At 35.8% G+C, this 18,770-nt stretch overlaps 2 protein-coding genes across 4 annotated transcripts; both read right to left on the bottom strand.

Annotated features, from left to right (window-relative positions):
* Positions 1-2,366: 2,366 nt before the first annotated feature.
* LOC113503019 (peptidoglycan-recognition protein LB-like) lies at positions 2,367-8,385 on the bottom strand. Its single transcript, XM_026884803.1, has 4 exons — positions 7,912-8,385; positions 7,120-7,324; positions 3,177-3,295; positions 2,367-2,738 (listed from the first exon to the last, which is right to left on the bottom strand). The coding sequence occupies exons 1-4, from the start codon at positions 8,000-8,002 to the stop codon at positions 2,488-2,490; spliced, it is 666 nt and encodes a 221-aa protein (XP_026740604.1). The 5' UTR covers positions 8,003-8,385; the 3' UTR covers positions 2,367-2,487.
* Positions 8,386-10,640: 2,255 nt separating this feature from the next.
* LOC113502753 (peptidoglycan-recognition protein LB-like) lies at positions 10,641-14,433 on the bottom strand. Of its 3 annotated transcripts, none has more exons than XM_026884415.1 (5): positions 14,322-14,433; positions 13,028-13,123; positions 12,501-12,711; positions 11,488-11,606; positions 10,641-10,951 (listed from the first exon to the last, which is right to left on the bottom strand). In XM_026884415.1, the coding sequence occupies exons 2-5, from the start codon at positions 13,110-13,112 to the stop codon at positions 10,767-10,769; spliced, it is 600 nt and encodes a 199-aa protein (XP_026740216.1). In that variant the 5' UTR covers positions 13,113-13,123; positions 14,322-14,433; the 3' UTR covers positions 10,641-10,766. The 3 variants fall into 3 exon arrangements, with proteins under 3 accessions (XP_026740216.1, XP_026740217.1, XP_026740219.1); XM_026884416.1 differs by having other exon boundaries at positions 13,028-13,115; XM_026884418.1 differs by lacking the exon at positions 14,322-14,433 and adding an exon at positions 13,436-13,693 and having other exon boundaries at positions 13,028-13,115.
* Between the last annotated feature and the right edge of the window lie 4,337 nt (positions 14,434-18,770).

Below are 18,770 nucleotides of genomic sequence, written 5' to 3'. Positions count from 1 at the left end.
ATAGATGAGCGCCTTCCCCCCTCCATCTAGCCAAGTGACATTTTAACAAGCGTTAATGTCAACATTACCAACGAATGTATGGAGATGACTGGTCAAAGGTACGTGATTCATCCTAGCCCATGTCTTTACCGTACATTTATGTTTGATATTGATAAACGAGTAGAGGTCATAGAGGTACCCATCATTAGAATCCTCCCTGACTTTTTGCTGTGTTCGAAACCATATTATTTTCATCAGATTTAAATGTAAATGTAAGTAAAAAAGGCACCATTCGCTCCTACTTTCTAGGACACCTGTATTAGACGAAATGTGATTTGATGACGAGTTTAGTCCTTTTTATAACGCTTTTATTAGCTTCACCTGTATTTTTGTTTGTGAAACCCCATGCGACACAAGGATTAAGTTCCGCCTTTTTCCCAAGTTCTTATGCACTCATTTTTCTTAATTGTTTGTTTATCGTTCCGGTTGGATTTTAAGGCACTCCGGCAAGCTTACAGGCTGAAATTTTCAGGGTAGCTTCTAACACCAATGACAATGCAATTCACATAAAACTGGTTGGACTAATTTTGATAAAATTTGATTGGAGATCTGACATTTAAAAACATGGACTTTTAGAGTTTTGAAAATATAATCTATTTTTAATATGGTACTTTTTAAGTGGCACCGTTCTTCAGACAAAAATATGGTAAGAATAGTTACAAAACAATGAAGGTTTTCCTTAACACGCCATTTTTAAATTGCCTAACCATTCAGTTTAGTTTTCAACAATACCCCTGGACAAATAATTATGCTTGGCCGGAAACATTTTAGTCTTTTATAATAATGATGATGATGTAGAAATATTTCTGTGTCTCTTTTGTTCGTCATGACGTGAAGTTTAAAAGACAGAAAATGCCTATTATTTATAAAAAATATTTCTTGCAAAGATGAATTCAGTATTTATCCAAAGTGTCTATCAGTTCGTCTGTCTGTTAGCGTGATTGCTAGACAATTGAAATTTCAAAATTGACAGTTGATTTATTTCTGTTGCCACTTGAAAAAAATGTATGCAAAAAAAATTATCGAGGTTTAGCAACAGTTATTATACTCTCTAGTCTACATATTTATTTCTAGACTATTTATAAGGCTGACTCGCGCTTTTTTGAACATGTTTTTTGTGTACTTAAATGTGACTGGTGTAAATTAGAAAAAGACCTGCCGTACCTTAACGATTTTATTTCATTTCCTAAGAATTCCTTGCAGAAACTTACATTTAGGACTATGAAGAAGAAATAACTACAGTTGATTTATCTTTCCCATTGTTTGTGCGGCCACTATGATCGTTTCTACAAACTAGATACGAATGTCAGGTTCTTTCCCTCGACTTACCGTTAATAGGCAATGCTCGTTGAACCTATTCTTGTTTAACCAGCATTTCGACCGTTACATTTGCATCCTAAAAAGATTTAGTTGTGTAGTAGTAAATTAATACGCATATCTGTAACGAATTATTCAATTTTAAGTATAGCGATGATTGGTAATGGGCTTAGAGGCCAATCAGGCGTAAAAAGCTGATTGACCACCTCTAGGCATATTCAGTAGGAAGTTAATTACAATTTTTATCTGACACTTGGGTTCCACTATGCTTACTTAGCTGAATCTGGCTGGACTGGATGCCAACCCCAACATAGTTGGGAAAAGGCTAGGCCGATGATGAACTGGGTTTTATTATGGACGCTGACAATGACGTCATATTCTGGATTCACACAAAATTCAAAATCGGCCAGATTCAGAAGCCAGTAGCCATCGATTAGTTTCGGTACTCTTCTGGATGATCACGATAAAAAAAAACTTCTAAAAAAGGTGTTAGACCTTTTAGTTATAAAAATAAATTGTCAGCCATAAATTATCTGCTATAAAGGTATTGTGCTCAAAATTACTCATTCATCATTTTGCGGTTATCCTCAAGTCACGTATGACGTGCCCTTTAGGTACCATCGTGCAAATTAATGAAACACTTTATTCATAAAGTTTGTTTCCTTTTAAATGTCATGATGTTAGGGTATTTTATTGCAGTGTCCGGTCCGATTTATATGTAATAACTTAGTGACGTCATTATTTTAGGAAATTGAGAGGTTTAATCTTATCAGTTAATTATTTAATGTTTTTCCATTATATCTGCCATTTTGTATTCACTGATTACGCAGCAAAGCTCTTGTCAAATAGATCAAAATAGGTTGTCTTTCATTATCAGGTTACAACAACGTTACCTACTATTTTTTTGCCGCCAAGTGCAAAACCACCGCTGCAGTTTATGAAAACAACAAAATAAAAATATAAAAAATATTTATTTCACTTTAGAAATTCATTATAAAAAGTCAGTCATAAATAAATAGTACTTAAATTATTAAAATAAAACTAACTAAAATGCTTTTATTTTTCAAATTAATTTAATCGAAAGCGTTTGTCAGTCATCTCTCATCGTCATCATCTCTCCACGTTTTACAGTTATTCAGTCGTAACTTCTTCAGTACCTTCAGTTGCAGTTATAACATCCTTCAAAAGGTTGAAGTCAGGTTTTGCATTGGTAAAGTGTTCCCAGGTGGATATTTCCTCAGAGAGGGCGGTTCCAGGACAGGCTGTGGCCATCACCTGATTGTGACCTATTAGTTTATAATCCGGGCTAACCTTGCCCAGTCTTACTCCATCCGCGATAAGAGCTTTCGTTGTTTCTAGTTGAGGTTGCGGTGGTAGTTCCTCTGAAAGAAGAACATTATTTAAGAGCATGTATATTATTTACATTTTGAAATTGAGTGCAGTGTATAACGGAGTGGTTAAGGTCACTACGCTTATCCCACTGAGCGCGACGTGTCGCTGTTTCGACCACACTATAGGACAAGCATTTGCGTGATCCACGAATGCTTGTCCTGTGTCTGGGTGTCTTTGTGCATGTGAATTGAGTGTTTGTGAACCCAAAGCGATACAAGAATAGAAATAGCGTAATGAGGGAATCGTTTTAAAAAAGAGACAACTTACTTTAAATTTAATAACTGAATGGAGCGAAAATTTCTCATTGCCCATGAACATTGAACGGTACCCGTACTTAATATAACAGAATCAGAAAATGTATACTCCAAAAGCTGATTTCCTGTTCCAAGGCAGGTCAGAATTCCTAAGCATTTGTATAGTAATCTCACCTCTCCAGTCTCCAATAAGACAGATCCCGATGCTGTGGTTATTGGCCCTCCCCGCGTGGATGCCCCTGAGGTCCCAGCCGCGACCCTCATAAGCACCTCCCTCACTGCCCACGCAGAAACTGAAATATAACGAGCTGGTTACACCTCCTTTTGCGATGATATGGGTATAGGGAAGTACTAATTCATGCTTATGGAAAAATTTTGAAGTTGCTGGTAATTTTCTTTTTGTGTTCATGAAACTCGAAATTAAATAACTGGCATCACTAGATCGTCCTTTTCCAAACTATTTTTACAATTTAACATGCCTTCTGTAACACGGAGGAACTTGTTTTGACAAAGATGGTCACCCACTTAAGGACCGACTGTGTCAAGTTTAATTTAATCTGTGATCGATGAATTTTTGCAGGTATAGCTTAGCAACAAGCTACAAAATTAAATAGCTGTATGACAATATAATTGATGCTAAAAACATCTCAAACAGTCAAACCATAGCAAAACAATTGAACAACCGAGACAGCACTACAGTTCGTAGAACGGCGTCCTTCTCGCACACCCGCAACACTCTTGCCTCAAGAGGTGTTGGGTATACTTTACACACGTAAACAGCAAATAATTTGACATGAAAAAAGAGGTATGTAGCACGACAAAAATAAATCAAATTATTAATTTAAACATGTGCAAAACTGGTCCTTGTAACCCAAAAAAGAAAATTAAAATAAAACACCAGTATTAACAACATTAAAATTTTATAAATAGAACTCAAACAATGTATTTTGGTTAATGTCAGTGACCATTAGATTCAGCTTCCTACCGGATTTGATGCTCATTTTTTTATTCCCCCAGCACAAATGACAGAGGTGATTCCCCGGCAGTGTTTATACTTCTAGAGTAGATTTAGGTTAAATTGACCGGTCTGTTAGGAGATCGTGAGTAGGACAATTAGTTTGAATCGTATTCAATGTAATGGTAGGCTACAATTACTTATGCATTCTGTCAGTTAATGACAAAGTAAACCTAGTGTGTATGCAGTGCCGAATTCCTCAATCCACGTCCTTTTTCTTCATAAGTCAACTTCAACATAGTTGAGAAAAGGCTAGACGAACTGTATCGAACCTTTGTCTAAGTTTAATGTACCTTTTGAAGACATTGCTAACCGATAGATTTATTGGCTTATTTTCATTGATAACTAAAATGGCAACTAATATCGCCAATCGACAAGTGCGCAAGCGCGGTTAGCTATGCCTTTTCCATCTATTTGCCATGAAATTGAAGCCTTAAATATTATTTGTACATGCTAAATTAAATTTGTCATAAACGCACACATTTATTTCTTTATGAGTACTTCTCATACATAAACAATTTACAATGCTTGAGACATATACAACATTCATAAAAACAAAAAACGATCGCTTTACATAAAGTTGATAAGAAAAAGGCGTAATTTGGAAAGGAGGTTACCTCATTGAAGATATTGATTATTAGACTAATTAAGATGATAAGATTTCGACACAAACACAACGAGAAATATGACTGCGACCTAATCTCTTAAAGATTAGATTTAAGTTCCGAATAGTCGTACGATTTGCCAATACAGATCAAGCTAAGAAGATAATACTTTTTCTAATATCAATAAATAATCTGTTGTCTGAATATTTTTAGGCTGATCCCAAACGTGATTACCGGTTCATTAAACAACTTTCCTTAATTAGTGATAATGGATACATACGATAGAAGTAATAAAATTTTATCAAAAAATTCCATTCATTCATCGGCCATTTTAAATGGTAGAGATAGGATTTGGGGCACACAGGCCTTTTGCAAATCCTGCGAATGCTTGAGCTGGGATCAAACCAGCGGCGTTAGGACAAACGACTCAACTGCCCATGCGGCAGTTCTACCAATTAGACCCCCCTTGACAAAACGGTCGTATGATACATAGCACCTACTTACAATTCATTATGCGTAGCCATAACTTGCTAGGTATTGTATCGAAACTTATCAGAACTACGTGCAGGACTCAGGGGGCGTGTCTGTCCGCTGACGTCACTCTACACAACTTTGACCAATCAGCGTTCATGTTGGATAGTGTGAGAGTATTTATATGTAATGCGTAATTAACGATTACGAATGAAAATAAGATTTAAGGTTTACAAAGCAAACGCTGCTGCTAGAAGCCGTTTAAGCTAGACAGACTGCTATGTTTCGCAGGCTGTGTTAAACCCACTGACTACTGGCATACTTATCAATTAATTTATTTCACAAAAGATTTTTGGCTATAATCAAAAAGTGTTAACACTTCAGATGCACTCCCAGCCTTTAAATATCGACGAATATTTTATTCTACTCTTTTCATAATCTCGATGCTCGCAAAACTGGCAGCTGAGATTTATTCCTTTCTTACATAAGACAATTTCAGAAGCCCGACAAATTAGACTGGAATCCTGAACGTTTAGCGTCAAATATAATTCATAATAATAGAAAAATATTTAAAGTTTAGAGGAAAACGTTTTTAACATTACCACATAAATACAGGTAAATCACAAACGCGTTGTTAATTATTTTTCCTTTAATAAGCGGAAACTGACATTGCAAAGCGGCAAGTAAACTTTCCTTGTTCCTCGTGCATAGTAGTAACATAGGTAATCCCTAGATTATCTATGTTTCCAAGGATAATGTGAACTTGAATAAAGGTAGCTAAGAATCCTTAGCGATAAAACTCGTCTAGTTATAGTTAGAAAATACTGGGGGTTCAAAAAAACTTTCTGATACTTGTTTTGCGAACGACTGCATCTCTGATAGTACGAAGTAGGTGCTACTTTACTAACATACGATTACACTATCTTTTGTTCGTTATTCACATAATTCAAACAAATATGTTTGTAACTTTGAGGAAAAATATGAAATAATTAGAAGTTACTAGTAGCTATACACCGTGATTTTTTAGTCGTGTTACAAAAGCAGCCGAGTTTATGTATCCAATGACTAGAACACGTTCATGATGAAAAAATAGGTATTTATGAGATTTGAATAAATTTAAAATGCAATTTTTATTCAATATTATGATGCAATTCGTAGTTTTTAAGAAACACAGCTCTGTCGTGAGCTCGGTCCGAGCCTTGTAACAATGGTGAGGGGTGCGGGCGGAGGCGTTTTTATCATTTTTAAGATTATATTTCAGATATCTCTTGTTTAATTTTTCTTCGTACTTATTATCTTAGTTGATGATAAAAAAATAATAATCGCGCCTAGGGGTATTTTACGTCGGATACATGAACTGGGCTGCTTTTGTAAGACGACTAAAAAATCACCGTGTATATTAATCATACTTCCGGACTGGATAATCCGATTTCATATATTCATTTAACGTGAAAAAAAATATTTGAAGAAGGTTCACTGTTTTTGATCGAAAAAAAAGTTTTAATAAGTTTATCCGTAACAAGACCTTACGTAAGTACTAGTAAGGAATAGGTAAGTCCCAAAAAGTCTATCACACATAACATTATCACCGTTTATTAACCTTTAGCAGAAACAGAATTTTGTGCAAACTGGTTTTTCTTGCCTATTGTGCATCTTCGGAGACACACGGAAAAGATCAACATTTAATATTAAATATTAAGCCACCGATGTACGTAATCTGTGTTCAACGGTCAATGCCATCAGACTATTATCGTCCTTGGCGGGCTTGGAAAGGGGAACTTTTGATGTACTTATTAAAAAGGAACCAATGATTTTCAACGACTATCAGTGTTAATTAATTTTTACGTACCTATCTTCGTTGTGCATGAGTTATTAGCATTAGACCCCTAAACAGCTAATACTAATAATTTTACATAATTTGTAAAAAGGCAAAGGACAAGGGCTGCAATATTTTTTCAAGGGGCCGCAGTTGGCTCCTGTTATCACGTACAATATAGCTAGAGAGAAACAGTTGATTCATTCTCACTTGTACCCAATATCCCCAAAGTCGAGCCCTATATGGTAGTTCTGCATACCACGCATGTCTGTCGAGCACTCATTGAATGAGTGACAAGCGGCCGGTATGTACGTGTGGTGTATCACTACGTATGGTACTGGTGCCTTCAATGGGACGATGTCCGTAGCTGGTTTAGCTTGCCAATCAGCTCTTGTGTATAGTTTATATGATGGCTCTGGAAGAATTGGAAAAGACTAGGATTATAATAATATAATATAATTTATGTAAGTATATAATATAAGTTTACATTGTGGAAGCGAGACGCGAGATGCGAAATGTAGAGCGCCGTCTTGTTCTTTCTGCAGTAATAGGGGGATGCGGATAGCTCAGGATAAATCTGAGAGGCTTTTTCGGGGGATGAATTATGCCTAGCTGAGTAAGAGAGAGAGTGAACGTGAGAGATAGATGAAGAAATATATTTAAAAAATTGACAAGAGTAAAAATGCATTCATCGAATTTAGTGAATTGTGAGTGACATGTGGGCTTGGATTTATGATATTTATTCAATTAAAAACGTGCATTCAAAATATTATGACTAATAAAATAATATAATAACAAAAGGCGTCCGTACGATAAAATAGAGTGAAATAAGAAGGTCAAGTCACAATCGTTTTATTATCAAAACGTGACGTAATTTATATTGATTGAATTAAACTTTACAAATTAAATAACATAGTTTATAAGTATATAATACTTATAAATATTATTCCAGAAAAAAAAACATTTAAAAAATATGCTGCTGCATTTAAAAATAGAACTTACTTTGGAACACATCTTGCGGCAGCGCAAGAACAGATAAATTAAAAAAAAGAACAGACACAATCACACTCATTAACGCCATTTTGTTTTCCATGTAAAACCGAAAATTATTTAGTATTTAAAAGTATATCTATGTTAGTACTGGATGAGCTAAGGCTCGGATATGATAGTGCAGTGAGCAGAGTGCGGGCGTGCATTATTTATAAGATAGCTGTCGAGATCGCGGTTCTTTCCCACTGGGTTCACCGATAAGCGATACACAAACACTTGTTAGTATTATTGAAAACACTTCATTGTTTTCAGAACTCGGGACTTTGATTGTTTTTTTTATTGTTGCTCAAGCTGGGTTTGAGTCAAAGTTCGAAGAAAGGTTGATTCAGGCTGGTTAAGGAAAACATTAAAGTATTTTAGGCTCAGTACTTCTGCCCATGTGACATTCCTATTTTAAGGGAATAAAAGAAAGTTATCCCATTATTACGAAGAATAGATGTTGTCCGATTTCAATTATCTAATGATTCCGGTTTTGGAGGAGTTCAATTTTATAATGTACACAGTGACACGAGCTACGTGAATTTGAGCCATCTTATTCATACATTCAAACTTATTCTAACAACGGTAACGATAGTCACAATTAGTACCGAATCTTCAGTGTCGCTTGCCCGACTCGCACTTTACCTTTTTTATACCTTTGTCTGTGTTTACGAGTCAACTCTCAAGTATTAAGGATAAAACGAGTGTGAGTTTTAACACATTAGAAAATAATTCAAATAATCGTTTAAGAAGGGACTTCGTTTATTTCTTGCTTTCTTTAGGTTAATGTTTATTTTTAAATACCATCAAATATCGTTGAATTTCCACAGTCATGGCACTAAAAGCCTTTTTTTTGTCCAGTGAAAATTCTTATGGACATCCTTCGCCCTGGGGAAGACGAAGGGGTGTGCCGGACTCCTACCGGCTAAAACCACTGGAATGCTTCCCGCTTCCTTTAGTCGGGGGCCAAGCTTTCGCAGTCTACCGCGAACCCCGACATGGGAGCTCCTAAAAGAGCTGCGTCATTGTTGAGAGGAAGAGCAGTGTCTTCCTCATCGCTTTTGAATGGGACTAAAACCCTGCCCCAACATAACGCGGATAAAACGACTAGACAGGTGAATGCAATAAGAAGACTGAGAGATCTATCTCCCAGTCTACGATATACCTGTCTACATTTATACCGAGCTTATTTAAGAAAGACAAAGCAAAAGAAAAGAAAACCATCAATAATGGTACACGACATGAGTAAATTACCTTAAAATAGGTAAAATAAAAACAATAACATGACGAAGCAGAGAGTGGTCTTGTGAAATAGTAATATTAAAAAGCTAAAGAGTTTGTATGTTGGTTTTAACGCGTTAATCTCGAGGACTACCGATTTGAAACGGAAAAACTATTTCAGTGTTTGGCATAAGAAAGAGCAAACTTATTGAGGAAGACCAACATATTACGTTGATAAATAATAATAAGAGCAGGGCAGTAGTGAATTATTCTACAAAAACGGGCAGAAGTTCTAAAATAAAAGAAAAAATACTAACTTATAATTATAACGCGAACGAAGTCACGTGCAACAGGTAGTGAAATATAAAACCACAGACATTATAGTTATAAACATATAGAGCCACGTGCGGTGCTCAATCAGATCCAATATGAGAATGCGACTGGCATGTTCTTCCCCTTTGCGAAATAATAGCTACGAGGTGCGGTAAAAAATGTATGCGGAAATAGACGATCTGGTAGGTAAAAGAGGAGGAAATGGTATATTATTATGTAATTAACATAGTTAATGTTAGTGTTAGTAGTTATTTTTAGCAATAAATCTAACATCAGACTATATGCAGCCACTGCTGGCAACGGGCATCTTCCAGTATAGGGAAGGCTTGAGCAGTGATCACCCTACTAGCTCACTGCGTGTTGGTATTTTCAGATTCCTGTGCTTGGAATCCAGGTTTCCTCGTGATGATTACCTTAGCCGTTTGTTAGCGGTGTCTTAGAATGTTAAGATAGGAGGTACAACTTTGAAGAACTCATGGGAGTTTCGTTTGCGTTGGGATCGAACCTGCTTCTCATGCCTACTAAGCATTATATTTTTAATTATCAACTTACAAAACAACATCGCCCAAGATATTTTTCAAATATAATACAAAACAAGACAGTTATCTCAGATCGGCTTATCGATTAGTTTCAAAATCGCTGTTTTTAGATTATCCTGAGGTCGTCAAACGGTGATCGGGACAAGAGATCGGTTACATCAGATAGCCTGATGTCTATCCGTTGTGGAAGTAATGACCTCTCGGTGAATATCGCTGTGAGGGCAATGCTCTCGATTGTTTTTCCAGACGGTATCGGCGGGCTTAAGTTTTTGACTGAAAGACTCGTAAAAAGGTTGTATAGGTCTACAACATGGCTTATTAACTCTCGAAACCGCGGCACAACGGACACATTGGGTTTGGTTCGTGCAAGTGAGAGTCAAAATTAGTGACAACGATTATTTCAGTCAAATATGATAAAGAAACACTTTGCAATAAATTGTATTTTAAAAAGGGTCAGTGCCGCTCAGCTGTACTAACCGTAACATGACATACCTACAGACATGCATCATCTGCTAAAATTTAGCTTTCACATAGGCTGATAAAAGAGGGACGGACAGATAGGGTTCTATTTTTACCGTTTGGGTACGGGAGCCGAAACAAAACAACAAATTGGTTCAATAAATATTTACAAATCTATTTACAAAATATTTAAATTAATAAGAGGGTCGTCGTAATGTCGTAACTACATTATGTGCTAAGAATATTTACAGGGTGGTTTCACTCGTTCTCCAGCACTCATAGGTTCTGGACAAAATGTGGCCACGTCGAGATTTCGTTGTATAGCGCTTTGCCTGGGCACTCCGTCGCTGAGACCTGGCGATGGCCGATCAGCCTGTAGTTGGGGCTGATGTAGCCGAGGTTCACGCCAGCTGCTATGAAGTCCTTGAGGGTCTGCAGCATGTTCGCTGGTGGAAGATTAGCTGGAAGAGGACGAAAAAACTTAATGTGAGTATATTTTACCACAACTTTTATACGGGTATATGGTAACCTAGAATGAATATTCTCCATATCTTATCTTAAGTAGAAATCTATCTAAGATACGTTATATATTTTTGTAAAGCTGTAGTAGATTGTCTAAAAATTAGTCTAGTAACTGATTAGTTGATATATCTTTTGTCGTTGAATTACAACCATCTGATTATACATTTCTTTTCCTGTTTTGTGTATTTTCTTAGGTAGAGAAAAGACATTTCGGTAAAATGCTAAAATTTTACCATAGATGAAATTAACAGGTTAACGTCCAGTGCCTAATCGAATCGCCATATTTGATTATAGAAATTTTCAAATTCCATCAAGCTAACAAATTAACACATATTTAAGAGCTAGCTCTTGCCACTACCGCTCCCATCACCTTTCTCTATTTCGTGCTAACTCTTAGACCTCCTTATACGTCAATACTCCAACTCTCTCTCTGTTTGGCAATTTTCCTACACCTCGATCACTTCCATATACTTACAAACAAAGTCCCCGATCATAACGACGCCGATACTCTGCACGTTGTATCCGACTGCGTGTGCGCCGACCGCCTCCCAGCCGCGACCCTCGTATACTGACCCATCGCCGCCCACTGCGAAACTGGAAACAATTGAAAAAGTATTGTATAGTAAAAATCGTGAGGATCATTAATTATTAAATGATGCAATGGTTTACTCACGCGTATTCATTGGGATTGCCCGACTAGTTTCGGATTCAACCGGAGTAAATAAATACGGCGGTTCATCATTTAATAAGTAGATAAGTAATTAAGTTTAATGAAGTGTTTAAACGTTTTTGGTTCTACATTTTCGATATATATCTACCAAAAGAGCTGTTGAACTATTTATAGACTAAAACAGGAAGGTGTTACTGAAATCATAGCACGTAGTATTTGTTACTGTTAAACATTGGAAAAATGTTTTTCAATTTACTTAATAGGTATATCTCTTGTGTAGAAAATTTCTCACGAAAACTATGAAATCAATTACAATTATCATCTATTAGTGTAACAACAAGGAAATCAAGTGTTTTCTATAAGTAACGTAAGAAATGAGTGGTTTTCGACCACGCGTGTTATGCGTGCGGTACTAAACATGCAACGTTATCACACCAATCTTTAAGAGACCATTAGAATTACTACTAACATTTGTAAGACTTTATCTGAAGTATCGTAGTACTACACAATTAAGTGAAGAGTTTATAAAAGTTTACTAGGAAACCTATTATTAGGGGAAAGGTGCGCGTTTCCGACTTGATCGTTTTATTGTGATATTATCCGATTTCTACAAATTTTTCCTCTCATAAAAGGAAGGTTTGAGCATTGACTGCCACACTAGCTCACTCACGACTCCAGGTTTCCTCATAATATTCTCTTCCACCCTGTTTTCAATGGTCTTAGGATAATTAACAAAGTACACGTTAATTACAGAAAGACACAGGCACTTTACATGCTTAGAAATCGAACCGCTAGCCCACCAGGATCTAAAAACTCACTTGTATCCAATATCCTGCCAGCCATTGGTGACTTGATGCGTAGTCTGCATGCTGCGCATGTACCGCTTGCAGACGTCTGTGGTGGCGCAGGCAGGCGGGATGTACGTATGGTGGACGACCACGTATGGCACCGGGCTGCTCAACTGACTGTATGTGGACGCTGGTGGTCGCGCACCCCATTGCTCTCGAGATACGAAGTTGAATGGATATGCTGTGGGTAGATTAGAATATAGAATAGGATCCTATTTATATAATCTATAGGTAGATATAAGATCTTGAGAGATCGCTCGAGATGGAAAATAAGAGGCATTTAAAGTAGCAAGGGAAACATTCAAATAGTGTTTCCATTGACTAGAAATGTAATGTTTGGTTAACAATAATTTATGTTGCCTAACTATAAAGAACGAAATAAGTAATTTAATATACGAAGAATTCACAACTGACAATAAGAAAGAGTTTTATTTTTTCAATTTTAAACCATACACATAAAAGCCCTAAAAAAATAGTAAATAAGATGATTTTCTTACTGAAATTAGTTGTAACTTGTCGGGTGGGCTGTGAAGCTGCGCTCGCAGCCAGGCAGAGGATGACGATAGCAAATAAACTGGCCATTATAATAATATCTGAAAGATGGAAATAGAAAGGGAACATTTTAAAAGAAATTGGAAATGTATTATTCTTAAATTTGATGATATTTTTGTAATGCTTATATTGTAGTAAAAAAAATGGTTAAACAAATGCTGCTCATGAAGTATTTTGTCAATTTTTCATAGATTGATCAATGACGCCAATTATATTTGAATTAGGTGTGTACACCATATAAATATGTAAACATGCAAATGTTATAATCAACGCCAATTTCACGCATTTATCACATCACGTGTGAAATCACGACATTCGCTCAGAAATCGGACACAATACATTATTATACTTACTACAGTCAAGCTCTCGAGTGCAACAAATACAGGCAATTTCGACGGCTAATGATTCAATAGTACTTCAAATTCCCTTAATGTGGGAATCCGGTATTTTTCCTCCAATTAATACAAATATACCACTTATAACGTCTTAGAATATACCTAAGCAGTGAAGTAAAGCACGTGGTCGTTGATAATCATTTTCCCGCGCACTTGAATAATTATACCACCTGGGGCCAACCGTCACGTTTTAAAGTAATATTGTTACGAGTGTTGGAAAGAGATGCCGCTCTATGCCGTGTATTGCGCTGTCACGCTTGCACAACCATAATAATATTACATTAAAATTTTGTAGTAGAGTATCTACAGTTATTGTGGACCTTTTATGAAATCGCACATTGATAACACTGACTTTGAAAGTTTTTGCAGTTGTGGGACCGGCGCGGGCGTTAGTCGTCACCTTTTCAAAATCACAATGAAATAAAAACGTTAAAGGTAAAATGGTTGAAAGGTCAATCGATATGGCGACAGTGATCAATTAAAGATGTATGGATAATGAACGGCACATATCTTGTTATATTATGCATAAGGTTAAATATGATTATTAAAAAAATGAAAGTCGCTTTAAACAACTAATTTTGGTAAATACTATGAGGAATAACCAGAAAAATGTGAAGCAATTAAAATGGCCCAATCAAATAAACAAAACAACTTTGACAGCTGCTAAACTAAATACAATAAATTATATTAGGAACTATTAAGTTCCTAATATAATTTATTTATTAATATTTAAAATTAATCATTAGGTACTATAAAAATTATAACGTTTTTTATATCTTCCATAAAATTTGATATACTAATAAAACTTTTTGCCGCTCGAAAAAATAACAAAAATATGACCTACCTCACAAAATTAAAATAAATACAATTTTAAAGTTCCGTGAAATAAATACACTGAACTAAGCGCGCAAGGTGTCTGTCAACGAATACACTACATATTAAACAGACTCATATATATATTATGCTAATATTGTTGATATCAAAAAGTAGTACACTCCACCACAAAAGCTACACCTCACTGCTAACTAAGAACTACAAAAATGAACCTTAAGTCTACGAGATAAGGTCGTCGTATCCTTAAGTGTTGTGACTACTGTGCCATCGATTGTTTTAGTTTAATCGGTGATGTACCTATTATATTTATCAGTGGCACCGTGACTCATGGCATTTCGGAACAAGGGCGATGAAAATTTCGTGATCGATTCCTTAACAAATCTCAACTAAGTATTGATTGATTTAGATAATTAAAATTACGTCTTATCTTTCAAATCGATTATTAACGATGTACTTATTATGTTATCTATGTAACTATATAATAATACGTTAAGCAAAAACCTTTAAAGTCCTTTTACCAAATTGTATGCATTGAGGTTTTGGAGTGCAGGAGCATAATATTTGTTTTATTTATAATGTAAAGCCCTCTTTTATTTATTGTTCAAGACGGTGGTCAAATTAAACATAGAGAATATTCTCATATTTTGTTTTTACTGAATTCTAGCATAAATATATTTTTTTTGGCCATACATTTACAAATTCATTTATTACAGAATGTTTCATTATAGTCGAATGGCCGTTTTAAGTAAATAATTGAGGCCGTTATTAGTCTTGCCATAGCTCAACAATAGTTAAACTATTTTTTGTTTTAAACTAAGTATCATCATCACCAGAGAGGTGATGATGATACCTACTGGACGAATATAGGCTGATAGCTAGAGAGCTATCAACCCATATTCGTCCACTGCTCGGCATAGGCCTCCAAAGTCGCACAACATCTAGATCTTCGTGCTCGCATCCAGCTTCTGCCAGCCATCTTAAATCAGCTATCAAATTAAGTATTCGCAAACTTAATTTTCCGAAAAGCTAGATCGTACGATTTCAGGTAATAAATTATACACCGTGATTTTTTAGTCGTCTTACAAAAGCAGCCCAGCTCATGTATCCAATGACTAGAACACGTTCATGATAAAAAAATAGGTATTTATGAGATTTGAAAAAAAAAAAAATGCAATTTTTATTCAATATTATGATGCAATTCGTAGTTTTTTAGAAACACAGCTCTGTTGCGAGTGCGGTCCGAGCCTTGTAACAATGATGAGGGGTGCGGGCGGGGGCGTTTTCATCATTTTTAAGAGCATTTTTCAGATTTCTCTTGTTTAATTTTCTTCGTACTTATTATCTTAGTTGATGATAAAAAAAAAATCGCGCCTAGGGGTATTTTACGTCGGATACATGAACTGGGCTGCTTTTGTAAGACGACTAAAAAATCACCGTGTATAATAGCCGACAAGAGCAAGTCATTTTCAGCTGGCGTGAAGTTGATAATCTAGTAAATTTCCTGTCCAAAAAGATCATTATCATACAGCTATCTTTCTATAACACTTTTAAGGAAAACGAGTTATTCACAAGTTTCCTGTTTTGCAACTACTTATTATTGTACCAACTAAATATTTTTTCGACTTATTAAGGTAGCCAACACAGTCCATTGATCAACAGGTTTTGGAGGTTCACAGCGAGACATTGGCATCCCCCAATTTGCGCAAAATCTCACGGTATAGCTATCGTGCTTGTATCGCGGTAGTTAACATAATTTTCCCGATTCCAAGGAGGTTCAAGGTATAAGTGTAGCTCAACAATACTCCAAAATTTTACCAGTTAAGAGTCAGCACTCTGTATTTCCCAAAATTGTTGTGGAATAAAAAAAACTTCTTTTGAATTTAAAAATAATCAGTCAGAAAAAAAGTCGGCACACAACTACAATTATAGTTGTGTGCCGACTTTTTTGTTCTAACGGGAATAAGCTAAACTGACACAACGATCATACGCCAGAGACGTTGCACATTGGTTCAAGTTTAAATAGTCAGTGTGATTTTGACTCTACCCTCTTCCTTCTTCAGGAAATTGGGAGTACATGAGGATAACCCTTTAAATCTGAGTCGCGCCAATAGACTAAAGAAATTAAAATCGTTTGTGTAAACTAAATTTGTTATTTTATTAACAGACTTTACGACCGTGCTAAACATCGAATTTTATTTTTATTATTTATCGTTACAACAACAATCGATCACTGGTCATGTGGTAGATTCTACAGCCTGGTAAAACACGGACATACAGCGTAGCCTTCATAATATTGGTCTGTTTCTGAATTCCAAAAACAGGCTACCGTGAATAACTACTACCACACCTATTGCCATAATCTCAACATTATTCAGCTACAGACTAAGTACCTACCCATTACATCATAATTCCATGACTAATAAAGACTGAGAAAATCTGAAGTGCCTAACGATAAAGTCACGGTGATATTACACTTTGTACAGTGTATCACACAGATTCTATCTACCAGGCGTAACTAATTCAGCTGATAGCTGTTCCCAATTGTTCGTCTGCATCGTTAAAATGGATTTAAATAATAGTGATTAATTGATTTTCGATAACAATTATTGACCTAGAAAAATGTTGACAAAAAAAAATCTAATGCATAAGTATGAGTGTGAGTAAACACAGACGAAACGTCTGTTAAGACAGTACTGCTAAAGAACAATAGTCGGGATCTTGTCATAGCGGCAAGGTGTTTTACAAATGGTCAGCCATTTGTGGAGAAACCACAAAAATTGCCTTCATTGTAACATTCGTAGTAAAGGGTTTATGTGGGGCTTCCATAAAAGCCCCGTATACAAAGAATTCCATTTCCAAAAATCTTTGATCACGTAAACACAGTAAAAACTTAGCCCAATATTTCTTGTTTATTATGAAGTTATTCTTTTTAGCGATACAAAGACGATGTTTAAAATGTAATCGGGTCTCATGATACACGTTTAATTGCTAAACTAATCTAATATTGAGAGCGTAAAACTATTTCGTAAGAGGTTTCAGTGCCTAGACTGCCTAGTAGTGAAAAACTTAATAAGTACTGGTGTTCTAACATTCTTTAAGCGCCTTCCAAAGCAACACCCTGAGTGTGGGAACCTGATAGATAACCTCTTTTCTACGAAAGGTTGAGTTCTAAGTAAACAACCGTTAGGGGACTTACTGTAGAGTCACGAACTTAAGTTAATCAGTTCATGGAAGTAGGGACAACAATTAATAGGCATAACAATGATTTATCCCCTTTTATAGGTGAATTACATGAGTTTTGCCTACTTAAATGCACCTACCTAGCGGCTGACCGAAGCGTTTGGTTAAATTGTGGCAAAGGTAAAGTATCTGAAGTGGAAAATAAAGCAAAACACTACGAAAGTTTCTACTGACCGAATATCGGTGGTAATCCATAGTTATGACAGCAGAAACTTATGTATTATACAAAGTCGCTCCTCTTTATTTATAGTTTATCAAACAACTACTTTTCTTAGTCCCGATAATACGACACGGATGGAAATCAATTCTCCAAAAATTTAAATTTGTCACGAAATATTTTTATCGCATTGATATGATCTGTGTTTATGACTATTATTCTAGAATATAATTCTCCATTAAAGTAGTGGCAAAATCATAGCCATGTTAAGTCATAAAAAACCATATGATATGAAGAAAATATTTTAACACAAATATTTTCAAAAAATAAGGCCAAAACATCTCAAACCACTAAAACTCGCGTTTCGACCTAGGACATGAACTCGTTATCTCGAGCTTGGCACACAGACATTATAAATACGACAAGTCTATTTTTACAATAGTGATGAGCTTTCTCAAAGCTCCATTTAGTTTATTTCCTGCGTTGATCTCTCAACGATGTCCTCCCCTCTCAAAGGACATCCGTTATGATCCGGTATATTTAGAAACATTCACTTATCTTTTCATCGTTTTTGTAACGCAAAATTTGTCTTAATTGTTCTTATATTATCAACGTTGCGACAGGCAAGGTTAGGTATCGCTTCTTAAATTTAAATTAGGTAGGTTAGAAAATACTTAACTGATATTTGGTCATCTTAAATTGTCTAATGGTCGTAGTACAGTATGACTTTTTATCAGATCCTCCATGCAGCGAAGCTTTCGTCCAGTTTTACTTGCTTCTTCTGATCATCTGAAGGACCAACAAACAGATTTGTGTGTGTGAAATTACGTTAAGTTTGATTAAGTTCGAAGTTTAAACCTTTACTTGAGCGAGTGTTAAATGTTATCATTGCAAAGCTGATGGGAAAGAGCGAGAGAAATTCTTAAAAAGTTTTTAATAAGGAAGCTGTTCTAATCTGTCATTTTCCTTACAAGAACGATGTCATGTTTGAGTCAGCGCGGCGCCTTCTTGTCGCTCCATTGACGCCCTTGTATCACATAATAATTTCACACTTGACCGGAC

The sequence above is a fragment of the Trichoplusia ni genome, chromosome 18, assembly GCF_003590095.1.
Source record: "Trichoplusia ni isolate ovarian cell line Hi5 chromosome 18, tn1, whole genome shotgun sequence".
NCBI lineage: Eukaryota > Metazoa > Arthropoda > Insecta > Lepidoptera > Noctuidae > Trichoplusia > Trichoplusia ni.
The sequence above is the reverse complement of the archived record's forward strand: the minus strand, read 5'-3'. Positions and strand labels throughout refer to the sequence as shown.